This window comes from Ricinus communis, chromosome 2, assembly GCF_019578655.1.
Source record: "Ricinus communis isolate WT05 ecotype wild-type chromosome 2, ASM1957865v1, whole genome shotgun sequence".
Taxonomy (NCBI): domain Eukaryota; kingdom Viridiplantae; phylum Streptophyta; class Magnoliopsida; order Malpighiales; family Euphorbiaceae; genus Ricinus; species Ricinus communis.
Genome location: NC_063257.1, coordinates 1,830,800 through 1,851,074, shown reverse-complemented (window position 1 = coordinate 1,851,074; position 20,275 = coordinate 1,830,800). Strand labels below are relative to the sequence as shown.

The following is a 20,275-nucleotide window of genomic DNA, read 5'->3' as shown; positions in this document are numbered from 1 at the left end:
TTTTGAGATTGAAAGAAAGAATCCATTTTTATTTATTTTCTAGTAATTCTTGAAAGATTGTGATATTCAGTGTCCTTTCAACATCTATATTGTATGATTACAACACCTAACAGGAAAAAGTTAGATATTCCCATATGGTTTACAGTCTCAGAAACAGACAATCTTAAAACTGGGAGTGTGCAAAAGATAGCCCACTTTTTATCTTCCTTTTGTTACAGCAACCCAATGAACAGAGAAATTTAACATATTAAGATTTAAGAGAGAGAAAAATATAGTTTCACTGTATTGAGCTGAAAGTACTTTTGAGTCTCCCAAAGAAATGTAACTGCACGAACTAAAGCTGAAGGATTGATGCTTTTGCTTCTTGTTTTTATATTCAGGGAAGTCTGGAGGGGACCATCTTTTGCTGTCACTTTCTGCATCTTTACTTGTTCAATTACCTTCTTTCTTTGAATAACTAGCAGAGGGCTATGTTTTAGGCATTATAGCTTTTGGCTGCTTAATCTTAGACCTGCTATGTTCATACTTCAAGAGATAAAGAAAATTTAACCAAAAAAAACAAGAGAGAGGGTCTCCTTTTTCTCTTTAAATTATTATAATATATGCAGAGTTGTGCAGCTATCACAGATTGGTGGGTTTGCTTTCTTTTTTTTGTTCATGTACAAAAGTTAATCTTTTCCATTGTAGTCTTTAGCGGGTCTCTTGAACTTTGTTACTTCAGTCAGGGCTGTGGAGTTGAGGGCAAAGACTAATTAAGATATTTTGGTTTGTCTTGTATTCTGTTCTCCTGGTCTTGTACTTTTACCTCCTTTTTTATGCTTTTTTTTTTTTTTCAAACTGGAACTCTTCGTTTTCACCTCTCTTTGTCTCTCTCTTGCTTTTATTTTATCATCATTTCTTTAATAAATCTGTTCTGCTCTCGGTTCTTCTAGTTTTAATTATGTTATTTAGCTTCGGTGAACTGAGTTTCATTTTGTTGGAGCAATCGCCCGATTTTTTTAACCACAAGCTACTTCCTTTGAATTTGCGAATTACTTTTTCATCGATTATTACTTCTAATTCATGCCTAATAATGCAGCATTCTTTCTGGATCTTTGATCTCATACTTAAGTTAGGAAAGAATTCCTCGTATGTTCAGTAAGTTATACATTCAAGTGACTTTCTGGTTAATGATCCAGCAACTTGTCTTTGTACCTACACTAGTATAGTTATAATTATTAAAAAATGACAGCCCATGTTTTAGTTTGTTCAATGCTCCATGCATTTTCTTGGAAACCCAGTACCTTTGAATTCTGTTGTTTTCTCTGCTCTAGGATATACAATTGTTACTGTATTGAAGTTTTAGTTTTATAATATTCCTAATATTAGACCAGAGATCAACTATAAATTTCGAGCTTCTTATTTTACTGGTTACAATGGTTTCACAAGATTCACCCCCAAATCCAGCTTCTAGTATGGTACAACAATTCTTCATCTCAGATTCTATTACCAGTCAAAACCAATTTGAAAACCAGAATTTCAATACGTATGGTTCAGATTTGAGAGGCAGCAATATATTCCATCAGTCTCTTGGGGTATTACCTAGCGTACAGTCTCTTGGGGAAAGAATGTCTAGGTCAATAGACCTTGTTCGAGCTCATTCAATAGTATCACAAGAATCTGAGATTAGCCACACTAGACATTTAATGGATCTTCTTGGAACTGCAAATGCAGCCAATCAACAAGCTCAGGGACTGTCATTATCTCTTGGCTGTCACATGCTTGCCCCTCAAGTCCAGTACAGGCAGAGGCCTGTTAATTCAGATCTCTTCAGTTCTAGTTATTTGATTCATGGAGAGGAGGCAAGGAAAGCTTGTAATCCAGGAATTGAACAAGTAAATGATGAACATCCTTTTTCTGGTTATGCATTTGCTTCGTCGTCAACCTCACTAAGTAGATCTTCTTGCACTTCCTATGGAACAGAATCTTTTGCCATTGCTATAAAGAACTCAAGATATTTAAAGCCTGCTCAGATGCTCTTAGAAGAAATTGTTACAGTTAGTGGGAAGGCAACTGAAATTAACAATGAAAAGTATGTGGGGAAGTTATTTCCTGGTGGCACAAGAGGAGCTTTTGGACTTTCTTCTGAGTTAAAAGCAGAATGGTGCTCTAATGGGCTCCTACCAGCTGATAGACATCATCTCCAGGTTAAAATTACAAAGCTTATAGCATTGCTGGAGGAGGTGGGTCCAAACTATGTGGAATTTTTGTTCTTTGTATGTTGAAATATTTTGATTGCCTTTTTTCTTTTCTTGAATCTCATTCAATATTTTATGTCAGATTGAGGGACGATACGAGAAATACTACCATCAATTGGAAGAAGTAGTATCATCATTTGAGGAGATAGCAGGTTTAGGAGCAGCCAAATCTTATACTGCTCTAGCACTCCAGGCCATGTCAAGGCACTTTTGCAACCTGAGAGATGCTATAGTATCTCAAATCAATGCAACAAGAAAAAAAATATCACAAGATTTACCAAAAATCAGCACAGGATTATCGCGACTTAGCCTGTTCGATAGAGAGACGGCGCATAATCGAGTTTCTCTTCAACAGCTTGGAATGATCCAAAGCCAAAGGCAAGCGTGGAGACCCATCAGGGGCTTGCCAGAGACTTCTGTGACCATCCTGCGCTCTTGGCTTTTCGAACACTTTTTGCACCCGTAAGTGCTGGAATGATGATATCCAGCTTAAAGTAATTGCTAATGTATATTTTAATTCTACAGATTATCTTATTGATTATATATATGCGCTTAGGTATCCAAATGATTCTGAGAAGCTAATGCTGGCATCACAAACTGGCTTGACTAAGAATCAAGTTAGTCTGAATAACCCTTGAAATGCCCTTTTTCATGGACTGGACTGATATTGATGTTAATGCGCAATTAATTGATGCTTTCAGGTTTCAAATTGGTTTATAAACGCCCGAGTGCGGCTATGGAAGCCTATGATAGAAGAAATGTACAAAGAGGAGTTTGCAGCAGATTCATCTGAAGACTCAAATCCATTGTTAGGTAGCAGTTCCGTGACAAGACAAGGTACTGCTGATAATTCAGAGGATTGAACAAGTGATGGGATAATATCTGTAGCTGAAGCATCATCCTCAAGTCAGGTTTCTTGTTTCTCTAATGCAAAGAAACTGAAATTTCTGTTGTAATCACCGAGGCGTCTAAGTTGAAATATCTAAGAGAAGTTAAGTTTATGATTTTCAGGATTTAACTAAATTACCAAGCTCAGGTTTCTTATCCTGCATTCTTATGGCCAAATGGTGCTCATGCCAAGAATGAGCATTGATATTAAAGCACACATTTCATGGTCTTCAATCTTCCATCTTTTAAATCCTCAGGTTTGGCTATAGAGTTGGTTTTCAACCTTGCATTTCTCCAGGCGTGGAACTTAAGTTATCAAGAGGGATGATGCTTTAATCCTTTACCTTTTAATTTACTTTTGTGATACACATTATGCTTACACTTTTCACTTCATAACAAATTTTGTTTCATTGCATAAGTTCTTCATCTGAGCCCACTGTTTCTTAGTCAAATATTATTATTATTATCTATAAACAGAAAAATGAAGAAGTGAAAAAATTAAAACCAACTTGATGTAACAACTGTTTCATCATTTGCTGATATTGGCCAAGTTTCTTGACTGCTACAAGAATTATAACTAGCAACAGGCTCACACATTACAGATAGAGGCAGAGAAAGACAAAGGTATACCTCTAATATGAAGCATAGACTGAACAAATCCATAACCCTATTTACATTAATGGAATTATCATTAAGGAGCAGTGTAATTTTTGTTCTTTTGATGGGTCCATTAAGCAGATTAACAGATTTTTCTTTGAAGTTGTCAAAATCAGAAAATGTGTATTTTACATTAAGGTTGTAGAAAATGAAATATTTTGTCATTAACACCGACTGAAACTAGGCACCACTAACAAAAATATGGACTAATTTAAAAAACAACTAAAAATAAAATAAAATCTGTTGATTGGGAAAATAAATTAAATTAATTTATCAGTCAGCAAACGACATCTCTTAAAGGGGAGAAAAAAAAAAATATATATATATATATATATATATATATATATATATATATATACACATATATATAAAGGACATGGAGGGGATACAATATCTGTTGAATGTAGAGAATCCAAAGAGACGCTGACGTGTCAAAATCAGGCAGCAATCTATCTGTGCAAGTTACAAGCGTGCAATTTGATCCTTCCAGAATCTTTCGACACTCTCATCTTTCTCCAATCACAACTCTATATATTAAAATAAATTTAAATAACAGTTAAAAAAATTAAATAAAAAAAGTTGTTTCTATTTTTGCGCCTATATATGTAATATAGGCGCAAAATAAAAGAAAAAAACATCACCTACACACACAGACGATTGCGTTTCTCTTCTCTTCTCCGTAGGAACCATGACAAGCTCCTCCGCTACGTCACGCAAGGTCTCTTTTGTTGCGTTTCGTTATCGTTTTTTCTTTTAATTTATAAAAACTCTGTTTAATCAAAATTTTGACTTTTTGTACCTTTTTTATTTTGTTTGTTGTTGCGTAGGTTTTAGGCAAGATCGCTTGTAGCAGATTGCAAAAAGAACTTGCAGAATGGCAGTTGAATCCTCCAACAGGTTTTAAACATAAAGTCACTGATAATCTCCAACGGTATAACTTTGATCAAGAATGTTTTTTCTTTTATTATATCTTTTGGCTTTAATTAGGGATTTTGTTTGTTAATTTCAGATTATTGTGTGAATTGTGTTAGTGTAGATGGGTGATCGAAGTTAATGGAGCACCAGGAACTTTATATGCGAATGAAACTTATCAGCTTCAAGTTGATTTTCCTGAAAATTATCCTATGGAAGCACCACAGGTTAGAGTTTCGTTTCCTATCAATTTTAAGTTTATTAGAATTTTGTTTGTTAAAATTTTAGCATTAAATAAAGGAAAAAACACTCTCCTTTGGAATGAATTGTTTTTGCCAATTTCATTATTTTGCTGCGGTGTTGGTTGAACAGGTGATTTTTATTCCACCTGCACCTTTGCATCCTCACATCTACAGCAATGGACATATCTGTTTAGGTATGGCCTTTTTTTTTTTTCTAAAGTTTTTACGGTCCTTGTTGTCTATTCTGCTAAGCTTTATATATACTTTTTAATTTATTGTAATTTTAGTTCATGTCACATGAAATTGAAATTGAAGTACAATTTCCATTGTAATAGCCTCTTCAAATAACCTGAGAGAAAGGGAGAGATTTCAAAAGAATGACTGACTGCTCCGGTGCAGAATCACTGAACCTGGACCATTAACCTATTCTAAAGACAATTTGCTTCTGAATTTTAATGAAGACATAATATATAAGGAATATCATGTTATTTTTCATTGTACTTTTTGCACTAGAAGGCTTCCCTAGGAATACAAGAGCTATATGCGCAACTCAAGGAATGAACTAAAAAGATAAGACCAAGTAGTGTTTGTGATTGTGAGGAAAGACACGGACTTCCAAGAAATTGATGCAAATTAAGCAATTACTCAACTGAGCTGAGGAAAGGCCTTTGCGTTCATGACAAAAGATATATAAATAAATAAAGGATATGCTTTTGCTTTCAGGGCTTCCTATTGGGCTGTATTTTCTTTGCTTCAGTGAATTAGTGTTGTTTTCTTTACCCATGATAGCACCTTCTTAGCGAATGTTTATCATGAATCTGGTTTAGATTTGTCTGAACAGTATTGCCCTTTATCGGTTTCCTTGGTAGTGCTTAAAGTTCATTAAGATGATTACATGATCTTGTGTAATATGTTTTCTTTATGCTGTGTGACATTTTCACTTTAGTAGTTTTCAATTTTGTCAGCAGTTTCATACTGCTTTCTTTCCTCTGAAGCTATAATAACTGATATGAAGATTAACATTGAACTCGTTGTGTGTACATGGTATGAGCCAATATCTTACCATTTTAGGAAAACATAAGATATTTTAGAAACATAAGATATTTTAGAAATTGTCTTATGGCTGATTGGAGGTTATGAGAGTTTATATTGCTGACATTAATTTATGAAGAAGTGTCGGAAATGCCTTATTTTGCTTGTCCAAGCCCAAGTTGCTTTAGTGTTTTACTAATTGAATGTGATTGATTAAAGAGACAATTTTCTGATTGCATCCTTTGTTTCAATTTCTGATCTATTTTTTCTTTTGTTAAAAGAAAGTAAAAAAACTCTCACATTTAAGCCTCATATTTTGGGTAGTAGATGTCTATTGTTCAGTAGTTGTTAGAACTGTCATGGAATTTTGTGTTAAGGCTTGGAGAGGTGAACTAAATGCGTATACATTGATAATGCATGCATGTTAATAGATCAGTGAACTACTAAGAATGTCTGAATGTTTATCCTGGATCATTTAAGAATTTCATGATGGTCTTTTCTTGTTTCCCTTTCAATAAATGCTTTTGAAGCATTTCTTCATGGAGAAGTAGCACTAAATGGCCACTAAATTTTGACTATAGTATATACCTGGACTGTTTGGCATGTGCATGTTTGCTTGTGGTCACTTTCTGGATACTAAGGAAAATGGTTTTGTGAGGACAAGTGTAAAGGTCCGGAAGGTTGCTTAGAAGACTAATAAGAGTAATTGCAAATCCAAGAAAACATGCTGTTTGCTCATATTATTGTCTTATTGTGATTCAGTTGTTCATTATCGCCTAATTGGTCAAGTATTATCGACCTAGAGCTCTCAGTAACTGGAATCATTTGTAGAACTGTCATTAAGGGGAGTAAAATTTATAGTTCCTTTATGCATATGCTATTTCTGTCAATCAAAGAGTGCAGGCAGTTGTCTTGTTATCAGACATTTAACTTTTACTTTGTCATGTGGGCTTGCAGATATTCTGTATGATTCGTGGTCCCCAGCAATGACGGTCAGCTCTATCTGCATTAGCATTCTTTCCATGTTGTCAAGCGCAACTGTGAAGGTTTGTTTCACGTTTTCAAAGAATTTAAAACTTTTTGTTCCTAGAAACAATCTCTGCATGGTTTTGGAATTTTATCATCTCTCTCATATATATACTTTGAAATGTTGCAGCAACGCCCTGTTGATAATGATCGATATGTGAGGAATTGTAAGAGTGGGAGATCTCCTAAGGAGACAAGATGGTGGTTTCATGATGATAAAGTGTAACTATCCATCAGCTGGCCTGTGCATAAAATTGAAGTGTCTTTATTTATCATGGGTAGTGGGAAAAGGGGGCCTGCAAGTCTATGACCCCCAAAAGCTCTGTCAACCCTTTTACTTTGTCCCTTGCCGTGTATCAATGTACTTTGGGTAGTTTTCTTTGAACTTTGTCACCCGCCTCAAGGGAATGCCTAATTAGCAATCTATATTTTATCAATAGGATGAAACAGAAGAAAGAATTTCTACTGCATCTGCATCTGCATCTGCATGTCCCATGTCCGTGGTAGATATCAAAGCCTCGATGAATTTAGTAAAGCTGCTAATCAACAATTTCAATCATTTGTTTACATCTAACCTTCCCGCTAAAGCATCGAGTATTAGGGATAGTCACGAAAATTACCTCCAGTAAACATCTAATTGGTGTTTTCTTTTTTAGTCAATCTCTTTGTTATAAAATATGAGCTTAAATTGGCTTTTCATTTTTTTAAGCACAGCAAATGACATCTTAACAGCTGAATTTTACCTCGGTGTGCTAGATCCTTGTTATTTCGCTCTGTACCCTGTTTGCCAAAATTTTTTTAATGAAAATCGAGTGGAAAGGATGGCCATGATGTAAAATTACAGGATATGATGCTATGGATTACCTCAATCACTGTTGCATTTGGGCGTAATTCAAAAGGCAAGGGTTCTACTTTTTCTGAGCCGTCTTGATTTTTTGTTTTAGTTAATCTTCCTTTTCTAATGAAAAAAAGATTTCATGGTTAATTTCTTTAATGCCTAAATTGAGTGCCAATAATGTAATAATCGTAAGTAATAGAAAAAAAATTCTCATCTACTGCTCATAATCCAACTTAAAAATAATTTCTTAAGTACGTTTAGAAAAAAAAAAGGATGACTAAGAGAAAATAGGAAAATAAAAAGTCAATCAATCAAAAATAATAATCTGATTCTATAAAATATATTTTTCTTTTATTTATATAATGACAACTTACAGGAAAAAAAACTTTATAAATATAAATTAAATAGATGTATATTTACTTTTAAAATTATATGTAATTATATATTTTTATTTTTTTATGATCTATTTGATTCATTCTTTCAACTTTCCGCGCTAGACTTTTTCTTTTTTAATTTTCCTATTTTTCCAAATAAAGATTTAGAGAAATGTAACTATAGAAAATTTTATTATTCCAAATATTATTTCCATGGGATGAAACGTGAAATTCAATATTTCATTAAAATAGTTTCATAGTTAAAGACAATATAAAAATATTTTTTTCAAAATTTCTAAATTATATATTTATTTTTAACATATAATGTAATTTTATTTTATTTAATAAATAAGAATTTAATTTATTTTATTATATTATTTGGACTAACTAATTATTATTATTTTTTATCAAATATTATATTATTTGAATTGATTTTTTAATTACGTGTGATTAATTCTAATAAATAAACTATGGTCTGTTAAAAAAATAAATTTACCTATGATGGAAAGAGCCTTTATCGCGACCATTTCGTCTCCTTTTCTTTCTCTCCCCTCTTCCTTCTAAGCCAAACACACCTTACATCCCAAAAAAAAAAAAAAAAATGTAACTGCTGTACTTGAGCTGCTACGGCTACCTATTTCTCAATTCAAAGCATGCAAATGCTGCTCCGGCGATTACCTCCGGTGTCGATAACGCTCACAGCGGCTCTTTCATGGCGGCAGCTACCATCCAACTTCTTTCGCACTGAACTGGACCTTTTATCTCTGAAATCAATATCCGCTCACCCTAAAATTCCCACACTTTCCTTCTGTTTCACCACTCAAGTTTCTCCAGATTTCACCAATCTAATCCTCGAGGACTCTTCAAAACGCGTAAGACAATTCAACTTTCTCGTATAAATCTTGTTTAGAATTTTAATCTTCATTTGTATTGGTGCAGGGTGCTTTAAAACCTGGTTTATATTTAGTAGGAACTCCAATTGGAAACCTTGAAGACATTACTTTGAGGTATCTCAACTTCATTGAATTATTTTTTTTCTTTTGTGGATATTGAATGACTTGTGTAATGCAGGGCTCTCCGTGTTCTAAAATCTGCTCAAGTTATACTTGCAGAAGACACTAGGCATTCGGGAAAGTTACTTCATTATTACAACATTACAACTCCACTTGTGCGTTTCTTTGAAAAGCTTTTTGGTTTTGTATTTTCTTTTTTATCATTGCGTTGCGTTCTAATACTATGCACTAGATTTTCAGCTATCATATCATAAATTCAACGAATCTCAAAGAGAATGCTTGGTTTTAAAGAGGTTGAAACAGGGCGAAATCGTGGCACTTATTAGTGATGCAGGAATGCCAGGCATTAGTGATCCTGGTGCACAATTGGTAATCACATTTGTATAATTTATATCTCTTATTTGTTTTTCATTATTAAAATTAGGCGTTTGCTTTTGTCTGAATAGTCTAGTGATGAACAACTTAAATTTGTGTGATAAAATTACCTCCATTTCTCCCTCCGATTTTAATCTTGGGTACAATGATGCCAATAAAAAATGTGAATGCAAATTTTGTTACTATGTGGTTTTTCTCCTTTCAAAGTTCTGAAAGAAATGCAAATGTGTTAATTAATAGAATCCATCTTTATTTTTAATCATAATCATACAATTCGGGTCGTTGCTCTTTTGATAATCACTTAGGGTTTCATCTGTGCAAGTTGGAATCCTGCTGCAGGCAAAGTTATGTGTGGATGAAAATATTCCTGTTATTCCTATTCCTGGACCTTCGGCTGTTGTAGCTGCTATCTCTGCTTCAGGCTTGTCCACAGATGAGTTTACATTTGGTATTAATCTTTCTAATAAATTTGATGATTGATATTAATCTTTCTAATAAATTTGATGATTGATATCTTTGTAGTTGTGCACAAACATTCATCTCTGGATATGCTTTGTTAGTGGCCTGAGATTACCGGGCTTAATATTTAATTAGTGCTGCAGTTGGATTTCTTTCTAAGCATGCCAGATCCAGAAGAGAAAGACTGATTGCTTCTGCAGATGAAACAAGAACACAAATATTCTATGTCCCGCCGCACAAACTTTCTAGGTTTCTTGATGAGACTTCAACACTTTTTGGTGATTCGAGGTGAATGTTTTCTATCTGTACTATCATTAGTTTGATATATCTAGCTTCTGCCAGTTAATGAGTGCTTTCTGTTGAATCTATACTAACTATTTAATTTTTAGCGCATTTTCTGCCACCTTCCTCTTTCCTGTGTTAATGAACATAGCTGATTTTTATTGCTGGTTGTGACAGTTAATTTAATTGCATTGCAGACGGTGTGTCATAGCTCGGGAGATGACAAAAATACATGAAGAGGTAAATTTTATATCTAGTTACCATGTTGCTTGTGAGATGGCTAAGAATTTGATCATGATGCTGACTATAAAACCTTGTGCTAAGGTGCATCATTTAAGATATCATATTAGTTAAAGATCCAGTTATACCATGCCATAATAGTGTGTTAGACCACTAATTACTGATGCCACTCAAGGATGCCTGCTCCCTGAAGCTCATCCTCCAGGCAATCTGCATGTTCTCCTTGTGAGAGGCTCTTTAACTAGGGTGCTTCATAACGGAAAGTAGTCTTCAATTCAAGTCAACTAGGCCAAGCATTCATCGCAGAACTAAATGCTACCATAATTTTGGGTCTCAACTACATCCACTATCTAAATCTAGTCAATGTGAGGCGGCATCAGCTACAGTAGGAATATCATGCGGAGTTCAAGTTCATCTGCGACTAGAAGTTAGTGGTTCTGTTATTGACTTGTTTTGGGATCATTATGCATACTCATCCTCCCTAACAAAGAAATGGCCTCTATAATGTTAAAAGGATTTACCAGGTGCCTTGGCATTGCAAAAGATATGCTTTCATCTGATAACAAAAAGGTACTCTGAATATGTTGAGAGCAGAGTGTATTCTCGGTTTATACCTTTCTAGTAGGCATACTTACTTACCCAGCATTTGAAAGATTAGGAATAGTGAACTTAATAGTGAAGCACAACTCAGAAAATAGTAACTGAAAATCAGAATTATTGTAGACTGCAAGAAGATAACCATCACACATGTGAATGATTCTTCATTATATTGACTGCCTCGAGTCAGTCAATGGTTAGTGTTGTGCTTTGATTCCTAAGTTTAGGATCAGGATCTCATAGTTTGAATAGACCTCTTATTCACTGGGGTGTTTTGATAAAGTTTAGGAAGTACAATTGCAATCACTTTAAACAAAGTGAAGTAGGGTTTTAAATCCAAATATACTTTTGGAACAGCCTACATATGATACTTTTGTGGCAAAAATAATGATACTTTGTTTAATCAGTTTTGGCGGGGTACTCTGGGGGAAGCGAAAGAAGCATTTGCAGATCACCAACCTAAGGGTGAGATCACACTGTTAATTGAAGGCAAGATAAATTGCTTGGTTGAAACTCCTTCAGAGAGTCAGCTTGAGCATGATTTGGGAGACCTAATCTCCAATGGGCACAGTCTATCTATGGTAATTACTTGTTTTATTAGCAGTACTTTTGTTTTTTTCTTTTTTAAAGGTTATCTGTAAAATACATACATTCTACTTGTGCCAAACACTTCAATAGATGTTGAGAAGTCTCAGTTATTTTAGGCAAACACAGATTGTCAATGTCTGAGAGGGGTGGACGTCTTTTCCTTCTTAAAACCGGTTTCTTTTCGGAAAACAGGAATGGTATTTTTTAATGTGGCAAGATAATAGCAGCAAGGCTTATTGAAATTAATGGTTTTCTAGTTTCATGCGCTTTCTATGTGAAAGTGGTGGACAAAATCTCTTGAACTTATTGTGCTTTAGTCAACTTAATTTGGATCCCTGTTGTACGTATTGCGAATTGATATCTAATATGCAGCGTGGACTTCCTTTATAATTGAAGTAGTTGTGCCTTGTAGGTGATCACTTTCCTGCTTTGAGTATACCTATTTTATTCTATTCCTATGTGACAAGCTTTGGAAGTATTATAAAGTTTGATTGTTGTCATATTAACGTGCAATTAGGCAGTCAAATTGGTGGCTGAAGGAACGTCGATGAAGAGGAAAACCCTATATTCACTAGCATTAAGGAAATTTGGGAAGCAAGTTGAAGTAGAGGACAAATCCGATTAATTCAATATTGTACTCTAAAAGTTACATTGCTTGCAACTCGTCAAGTATGCGGTACAACTGTGGCCCTTTGATATGTTTTAAAATTGTGTTATTCAGCTTATGCAACTGTAGAATAGGAATGCTAAGTTGTACCATTTGATATGTTTTAAGGTTGTGTTATTCAGCTTATGCAACTGTAGAATAGGAATGGTATTGTCGAGCTTATTCTTGGAGTTAATCCTTTATTCAGGTTTAGATGGTAAGGTGAATTCTCAAAGAGCTGTCGACCTTTTGTTGCTGTATGCTACTGAGGACCTTCTGTTGCTGTAAGATCAAATGCCCAGTATCTAGACCTGTTCATGGGCCTGGGTACCCGCCCAGGCCCGCACTTTTCGGGCCGGGCTTAGACAACAATTTTTGTGTACAAGCCCGGTCCGGTCAGGCCCGGCCCGAGCCCGCCTAGGCCCGGCCCATGAACAGGTCAGTATCTTGTTAACCTTCCACAAAACTGTTTTAACATGTAAACATCGGGATTAGGGATTTAAACAACTTATAAAGTCATGTTTCTGTAGTGAAGGAGGCATCAAGGTGATTTTGTCTACGAATAATTATATAATATCACAGTAAAAAGAATAGCTTGATCACCAGCATTAAAGTTAACGACGGAGAAGTATGGTGGTGGAAGTGTGAACGAATTTACATGGCTGTTAAGAAGTAGCAGTTGAACCAAACCCACAGAGAGAATAAGTAAAACCACCAAAGCAAATCCTGGATGGAAGTGAAAGCAGTGCTGCGTGAGCTGTATGTTAAAAGAAGCTGCAGACAAGCGGTCGGGATCACGGGGGACGCTGCAGTTAACATCATGACATGACATGTGCTTTCCTTCATCCCTACACCCCACTCCACCCTTCTCTCCTCCACCCTCCGATTTTAATTGCACCCAATCCCCTCACTGCACTGTGAAAACTCTCCTTTTTGTTCTTTTTCTTTTTCTTTTTCTTTTTCCTACCGATAGTAAATCCAGAATTAGAATATTACTGCTTATTAAAAAAAATAATAAAAGAAAAAGAAAGAAGAGGGGGAAACCATTTCGAATTCCCATTGATTATGTAAAATTATATGTACAAGAATAATCCTAAGTCAGTATGGGTGGTATTACTATGTGATGTGGGTGTAGGTAAAAATAAGTGGCATGTCATCAGAAAGACGATGCCATTGTTGTACTGGGAGAAGAACGAGGGAAGGAAGGCATGAATATACGTTGGCCAGTTGCTAAAATACGCCGGGGATCAAATTCCATCTTGTTGTGGTAAAACTTGGACCACTTATCTCCAAAGTGGTCCACCCACTCTTCCTCACTAGTATAATGAGGCAAATACTGCTTCACCTTGATCCCTGCGTCGTCACAGAATCTCAGGATCTGACGGTTCTGATTGCTCAGATACTCCAATGTCTGTGTCTCCTCTCCATTATCCAATGCTGATCTTAGCAATGCCACTAGATAAAACACCTCCTCATCTGGTGTCACAGCTGAGCTCCTTTGCTCCCATCTGCACACCAGTCAGTCACCACCCATTAGACAAAACACGGAGTGAAATTGAATTTCTTTTATTTTGTTATTTTTTCTTTCCAAATCGTAATCTCTAATAACACATTAGAGATGATAAAACCAGGCTAGCCATTTAGCAAACAGAGGAGTGAGTGAGTGAGTGATTGATGGATTATGTAGGCAAATGGGCAGTTAGGATTTGATGGTTAAAAAGGAATCAAAAGGGACCCATGAATGAATATGATCAAAAGGGAAGGTGATGGGTCGTTACCTGTATTAACGGCATGCAATATTTTCTGGAACTATAGGTTAAAAACAAAAAGAAAAGTAACAGATAAGACATGGATAACATCTAAATCAAAGGGGCCACAAAGAAGATCTCCTGACACGAGAATCTTCCCACTTGCTTCATCATTACCGTCGATTTGTTGGGTTTTAGTCAACTAAGAATTCGGGAAGAGAAAAGTGTTTATCAATCCTAGCTGGCCTCTCTTTTATTATTTAATTATTCATTTGGATGGGACCACTTTCTACTGTTATTATTATTGTTTTCTAAACATCTCCTGGAAATCCCAAGTCTTTTTGGCCAGCAATTGTTTTCTTCTATTTTTTCAAGCTTCAAATTGGGGGTATTTGCAGGTCCTCTCTCCCAAGTTCAGGTAAGCAAATCAACCTCCTCTCCTAGGAGCACGTTTGTAGTGATAACTAAAAGAGACAATCTTGTCATTTATCTTTTTCTTCAAGTGGACATGCTCTCATCAAATGGCAAAACTCGCAAAATAAGTAATAGAATGGTTTAAAAAAGGAATTCTATGTGCGGTAGCAAAGCAATGGCTACCGTGAAGCTGACAATCATGATCATTCAAGGACATGTACTACTATCCTCTTAATTGCTGGACCAACTTTTGCTAGATCCTCCAAAGCCTAACGAATAAGATTGATGCTTTAATTTATGGCCAGTATTATTGTAATCATATATTACTAATTTAACAAAAGGAAAAAAAAAAATTGAAAATGAAAAACTTACTTGTTTCTGTTCATAGGGTAAATGAGAATGGGGCCACTTGTTTTATTGCCCAAAATGCCCTTGAAGACCCCCTTATCAAAATCAGCAATTCTGGATTTAGGAACAAAGAGATTGAGCCAAGGGTGTGGAACGTCCCATAAACCCTTAGACCTAAGTTTCAACTCTGCCTTGTGGACTCTATCCAAGAAGTCCACGTAAGGAAGGTCTGTTGTAAAGACTGATGATGGGATAAAATTCAACTTCTTTAGCAACCACTCTATTTCCTGCATAATCAACCCAGCTCCTCGTTAATTAATTAATCAATCTCTATAATTAAAATCACGCTATCAAAGTACACACCAGGAAAAGCTGCTACAAGACAGTTGCTTTTGTCAGGATAGCTCTGATGCCAACCAGTTATTTTCTTTTCTTTTCTTTTTTTAATCAACTCCAAGAAGAGATTAGAGGGGAATCAATTGGTGGGTGCGGTCGGCTTAGATTTAGTTATATTTAATTAATGCAAATATATAAAATTAAAAAGTTACGTTCTTTCTTAAGATCAGATGAAAGCCATAGATTACACAAGATCTTCCATGTTTTCTTCCATATCTCTTGTACCAAAATTGTAGTAGGGTTTCACGTATACAAGTATCTTTATTTATAAGTGTGCAATCTCAATCATTTAATCTAGCTAGGAGCTGCACTGGGTCCAAACTCTAATTCCAATAAAAATTGTCTAAACTAAGCTAATTTAGATATTCACAATACTACGAGGAATACTGATATTGATACTATACTGATAGTGCCCAAGTTTAACTAAACCTCAGTCCCAACTCCTTAATTACCCCTACTCAGCAACTAGTAATTAGATGATGTTATGAAGGTACTAAATATATTGTAGTTCCAGTAAAAATGACCTTTGACAAACAGTTGTTAAAGTGGTTGGTTGGGGAAGAGTGCTATAGTTCATCATTGGGCTTGCCAAAAACTATAGTAGAACCTTTTGCCTCTTAAATAGAGTAATAATAATAATAATAATTTCTCTAAGGTCATTTAATAAATATCTTTTTTTTCTTAGAAATATATATTCTCACGTACTAAAGAAAAAAGGAAAGATGCTGGCCAAGTTGACAGCTTGCAATAGATGTAAGAGATAGAAGAAGGTCATAAATTGAATTGACCAGTTTGTCTCAGGTCCTCTTGACATTCTAAGTAGAACTGTTTTCTTTTCTTTTTCCTCATTACATGAACCAGCCACCTACTTTCGACAAAAACCAATTAACAAATATCAAAATATCCTTATAATTGTTTGTGTACACTTAAGAACAAGCCATAATTCGTAACCACCAGATATTGTACAAGCATTGCAATTAGCATATAATTAACCGACCGAATAGACAAGTCTAAACTAATACATTAAACAATAGCTATTTGAGGTTAGTTCAGGTAGTTAGGGTCTGATCCAGATTATAATTCCCTCCTTAACGCTATAAAAAAGGGTAAAGATATATAAAAGTACCTGATCAATGGTATCGACAGTGGAATCATCGTAATTCTTGGTGACTTCCAAGCAATAAAGAACACCGCCATTAGCACCAATTGAGGAAATTTTAACAGGGTTTCGAGGAGAAAAGAAAGAGGATCTCCAGTTATTAATAAGGCCTTCGTCAACAATAACAAAGCCCTCAACATAGTCGAATTTCTGGGCAGCTGAGTTCCCCTGCAAGGAAATGAGATATTCTTGGTCTCTAGTAAAAGACGAAAAGCTGGAATACAGTACTCTGATCCACCTCACCTGCAATAATAAAAACAAAAAATCAAAAACCCACAACACACAGAAAATGACTACGTTAGAAGGCAAAAGGAAGACGTCAACAACATTGCCAGCTTTAGAACAGCCGTTTGAATGAGTTTTTTTTATTATAAATAATAATAATATATATGTAAATGGACCCAAGCCATCATGGTCCTCAGTCATGATACTAGCTTTTTTGGTTTTGTCATTAACCATACTAGGAAATTTTTGAAAAGGTTTCTATCATGTCCCACCATCATTTCATAATGCATTTTTCTTTTCTATAAGTGAAACCAAATAATAATAATTTTGATTAAGCTGGGGTTTATAAGTCGATGCATATGGCTATTTTACTTGGTGTTCATAAATATGTTTAGATATATTTGTAAGCGTAGGAGTTCATTAAATAATTATGACTAGCATGCTAAATTATTTTGTCCCAAAATGTAATGGAAAGTGAGATATAGTAAAATACCCTTTGGGGAGCTGGTTCTAGAGCAATTCTGGCTCTAGTGATGATGCCAAATTGACCCAGACCACCCAGAACGGCATGGAACAGCTCTGAGTTTTGTTGATCTGAGCACGTCAATATCTCGCCCTTGCCTGACATCAACAAGTAGGTAGTTGGTTACACTCCGCCAGAAACTCGAATACTATTATTATAGTAAGCTACACCAAGATTTATCAATCAAACAAACAATTCCTTAAGATGCTTATCTACAACTGAACCAAGCAAAAAACAAAGGAAAAACTGAATATAGGTATGACAAGTACAAACATATTCGAAATTAAATTGATACCAGAATTGTTCAATAACCTTAGAAGGCTTAAAGGCAAATAATACCCATAACGCCTAGTAGCTAAATGCTCAAGACAAAAAAAAAAAAAAAAATGCCAACGGGATACAGCATCTAGTTAAAAATGTAACAACTTACAACAAAACCCAAATAAGAAAACATGTATATGATACAAAAAGAAAGAAATAAAAGCACCAAGAAAATCTAGCGCAGCCCAAGAACTAAATAATGGAAGGAGAAAAGAGACAAGAATAACTATTAAGCAATGATGGAGAAAAAATGAAAAAGCCATGCAAGAAAGTGAAGTAAACCTGTAACAACGTCAAGTTCGTGAACGTTACTAATTTGAGGACCGTGGTTAAAAGCTTGCCCACTTATGCCTGCATTTGATAAGGTACCACCAACGGAAAGGTACAAGTAATCAGTCCATGATTTTGGTGCGAGTCCATATTCTAATGTGCTCTTTAGCACATCTATCCATAACTCTCCTCCCCACACGTCTACATGCATCTCTTTCGCCGATACTTTCGGGGAAGCCGGCTTCCTCAAGCCGAGCTGGCTTCTTCTTGAGTCGCTACCGCTCATCTCTATCACCACTCCGTTTATTCTAGTCTGTGCTTGCCCGTTTATGGAATGCCCGTGGCCCCTAGCTGACACAGTAAACCCATGAGCCGAATTATAAGCCGCTCGAACAAGCCGAGCTATGTCTTGTGCAGAAGCAGGATGGAAAACGGCCATGGGCTGGCTTCGGCTAAGTAAACCGAAATCGAGAGAAGCCATTTCCACGTCAGATGGATCAACACTGAGTCGACCGTCGACTCCAAGCCTGAGAAGCTCAGCGGGGTCCACGGTCAATCCTACGGTTATAATTAACCGACAGATAGCAAACGTCAAAAGAAGCTTATTAGTAGCCATTTCTTTTTAATGTCTCCCTTTCTTTCTTTTTTTTTCTCGTTCTTGTTTTACGTATATATTTAGCGTTTTATGAAAGAAAAAGGAGCAGTAAAGATAATAAATAAACACCGCACCAGCGTAAGGAAGAGGAAGGCGGTGGAGGTTGGTGGGTAGTTGTAGAATAAACAAAAAAGAGAGGAGGAGGAGGAGGAGGAGGAGGAGAAAGGGAAAAGAAATCTTTTGGAGGGTAACGTAAGCCGGATTGCGCTTTAAAGATAAGGTACGCTTATAGAGAGCATGCAAAACAGATTCGATGCTCTTTAATCTCTTTTCTTTGCACGTTGCAGTTGCAGTTGCAGTTGCAAATATAACGTACACACATGCTGCAGAGATAGGTACATATATATATATATATATATATATATATATATATGTATATGTGAAGGGAACAGAGGACGAGTTTCGATTAAAGAAAGAAAGAAACAAAGAATTTCAAGAAAATCGACTGTTACATCTTTCTTGCTTTCCTTTTCTTTTATTTATTTATTAATGGGAAGAGGAATTGAAGAGCGGCTCGTTCTTGGAGAAAGAAAGAGAGAAAGAAAGAAAAGGGGGAGCGACAAATGTATAAGCGCTGGGGTTTGGAGGTAATTCGTGTCTAGAATATAATATACAGGTTCTAAATTTATAGGACAAAACGTGAAGTGCTAGCGAAGAGAGGGAGGGGATGAGGAGAGTGAACACGTGGAACTCACGTGTGTGGGTGAGGGGACACGTGTGGGAGAGAGGTGAGAGTGGGGCCGATTTTCCCCGAGAAGAGGGGGCCCACTTATGGATACGGAAAATCTGTGTGGGGTAGGCGAGCAAAGAGAGCTTCACGTGGGTGCAGAGACTGGACGATGTTGTTGTATGCAGCCAATTATCAAGATTCTCAAATACCCTCTCTCTTTTACCATTTGTAACACAGATTTAATAAAATAAAATAAAAAAACGACCCTCTTTAGTATCCTCTCTCTTTGTATTTATCTATGATCTTACGCCTAATAAGAGCTTTTAGATCGAATGGTCACATAAAAATGAAAAAACAGAATAAATAACAGCATTCGAAATCCCTAACCCTAAACTATAATATGTTAACACCAATCTTTCCTGTTATGCCCCATAATTGGAGAAGCGGATGCTTAGTGGTTTAAAATTTTAAATATATCTTTTGGCCAACTATTTTGAATTCCGACTGATTAAAGAAAACACATAATCTATGCCTCGCATCGCAATTATTGGCTACGTTAACTTATTAAAATATTGCAGTAGCGGCTATCTCTGCTGGTCCCTAATCCATTTCATATAGTAATTTGTCATGTGGCCTTTTGCAAGACATTATAACACAATAAAAAAAATCATGTGCTTAAAACTTAATCAACCAAACACAGCATTACGTACTTTGTTTCTCTTGAGATATTGGAGAAAGAATTGGGAAAATGGATATCCACCAAAATTATTGGTCATCATGAAATATTATTAGTATTACAGTAACTCTGGTCTGGACCTTCTACTCGGTTGGTGCATGGACTAGATTAGTCTTTATCAGTTGCATAGACAAGATTTCTGAGGTTAACAAAATATCAGTTACGCATGCACATGAAATTAGCTGGGTCTCAATAAATCATATTCTCCGGACAGTAGGAAAAAAAATTGGGTTGATTATGACCGACTTATAGGTATTCTGCCTGGACGAGTAGAGTGTAAGAAGAAGCATGTAGGGTCGATATTATACATGAGACTTGAGGTGTGATTGGTTGTAGTGGGAGATATACTGACCCTAACTTGGCTCTTGATGTGTTCCAGGAAACATGCCCACGTTTTATCCTTA

At 35.7% G+C, this 20,275-nt stretch overlaps 4 protein-coding genes across 10 annotated transcripts; 3 read left to right on the top strand and 1 right to left on the bottom strand.

Annotated features, from left to right (window-relative positions):
- Window positions 1-3,540, top strand: LOC8275784 (BEL1-like homeodomain protein 11). Of its 2 annotated transcripts, XM_015717246.2 has the most exons (5): window positions 1-2,222; window positions 2,320-2,699; window positions 2,794-2,854; window positions 2,939-3,143; window positions 3,249-3,540. In XM_015717246.2, the coding sequence occupies exons 1-4, from the start codon at window positions 1,416-1,418 to the stop codon at window positions 3,098-3,100; spliced, it is 1,410 nt and encodes a 469-aa protein (XP_015572732.2). In that variant the 5' UTR covers window positions 1-1,415; the 3' UTR covers window positions 3,101-3,143; window positions 3,249-3,540. The 2 variants fall into 2 exon arrangements, with proteins under 2 accessions (XP_015572732.2, XP_002510447.2); XM_002510401.3 differs by having other exon boundaries at window positions 2-2,222; window positions 2,939-3,255.
- A 790-nt stretch (window positions 3,541-4,330) lies between these two features.
- On the top strand, window positions 4,331-7,464 carry LOC8275785 (probable ubiquitin-conjugating enzyme E2 18). The gene is made up of 6 exons (XM_002510402.4): window positions 4,331-4,500; window positions 4,610-4,713; window positions 4,819-4,921; window positions 5,067-5,130; window positions 6,926-7,014; window positions 7,125-7,464. Exons 1-6 carry the CDS (start codon window positions 4,471-4,473, stop codon window positions 7,218-7,220), a joined length of 486 nt encoding a protein of 161 aa, XP_002510448.1. The 5' UTR covers window positions 4,331-4,470; the 3' UTR covers window positions 7,221-7,464.
- A 1,287-nt stretch (window positions 7,465-8,751) lies between these two features.
- LOC8275786 (ribosomal RNA small subunit methyltransferase I) lies at window positions 8,752-13,011 on the top strand. Of its 6 annotated transcripts, none has more exons than XR_007214714.1 (11): window positions 8,752-9,078; window positions 9,146-9,213; window positions 9,278-9,374; window positions 9,460-9,588; window positions 9,934-10,042; window positions 10,197-10,341; window positions 10,533-10,575; window positions 11,580-11,753; window positions 12,282-12,436; window positions 12,615-12,844; window positions 12,937-13,011. XR_007214714.1 is itself a non-coding variant. In XM_048370716.1 (9 exons), exons 1-9 carry the CDS (start codon window positions 8,860-8,862, stop codon window positions 12,309-12,311), a joined length of 1,014 nt encoding a protein of 337 aa, XP_048226673.1. In that variant the 5' UTR covers window positions 8,752-8,859; the 3' UTR covers window positions 12,312-12,589. The 6 variants fall into 6 exon arrangements, 2 of the variants coding, with proteins under 2 accessions (XP_048226673.1, XP_002510449.1); XR_007214712.1 differs by having other exon boundaries at window positions 12,278-12,436; window positions 12,942-13,011; XR_003079473.2 differs by having other exon boundaries at window positions 12,278-12,436.
- A 425-nt stretch (window positions 13,012-13,436) lies between these two features.
- LOC8275787 (cytokinin dehydrogenase 5) lies at window positions 13,437-19,407 on the bottom strand. Its single transcript, XM_002510404.4, has 5 exons — window positions 17,823-19,407; window positions 17,190-17,317; window positions 16,439-16,714; window positions 14,941-15,203; window positions 13,437-13,914 (listed from the first exon to the last, which is right to left on the bottom strand). Exons 1-5 carry the CDS (start codon window positions 18,424-18,426, stop codon window positions 13,563-13,565), a joined length of 1,623 nt encoding a protein of 540 aa, XP_002510450.1. The 5' UTR covers window positions 18,427-19,407; the 3' UTR covers window positions 13,437-13,562.
- Window positions 19,408-20,275: the final 868 nt, after the last annotated feature.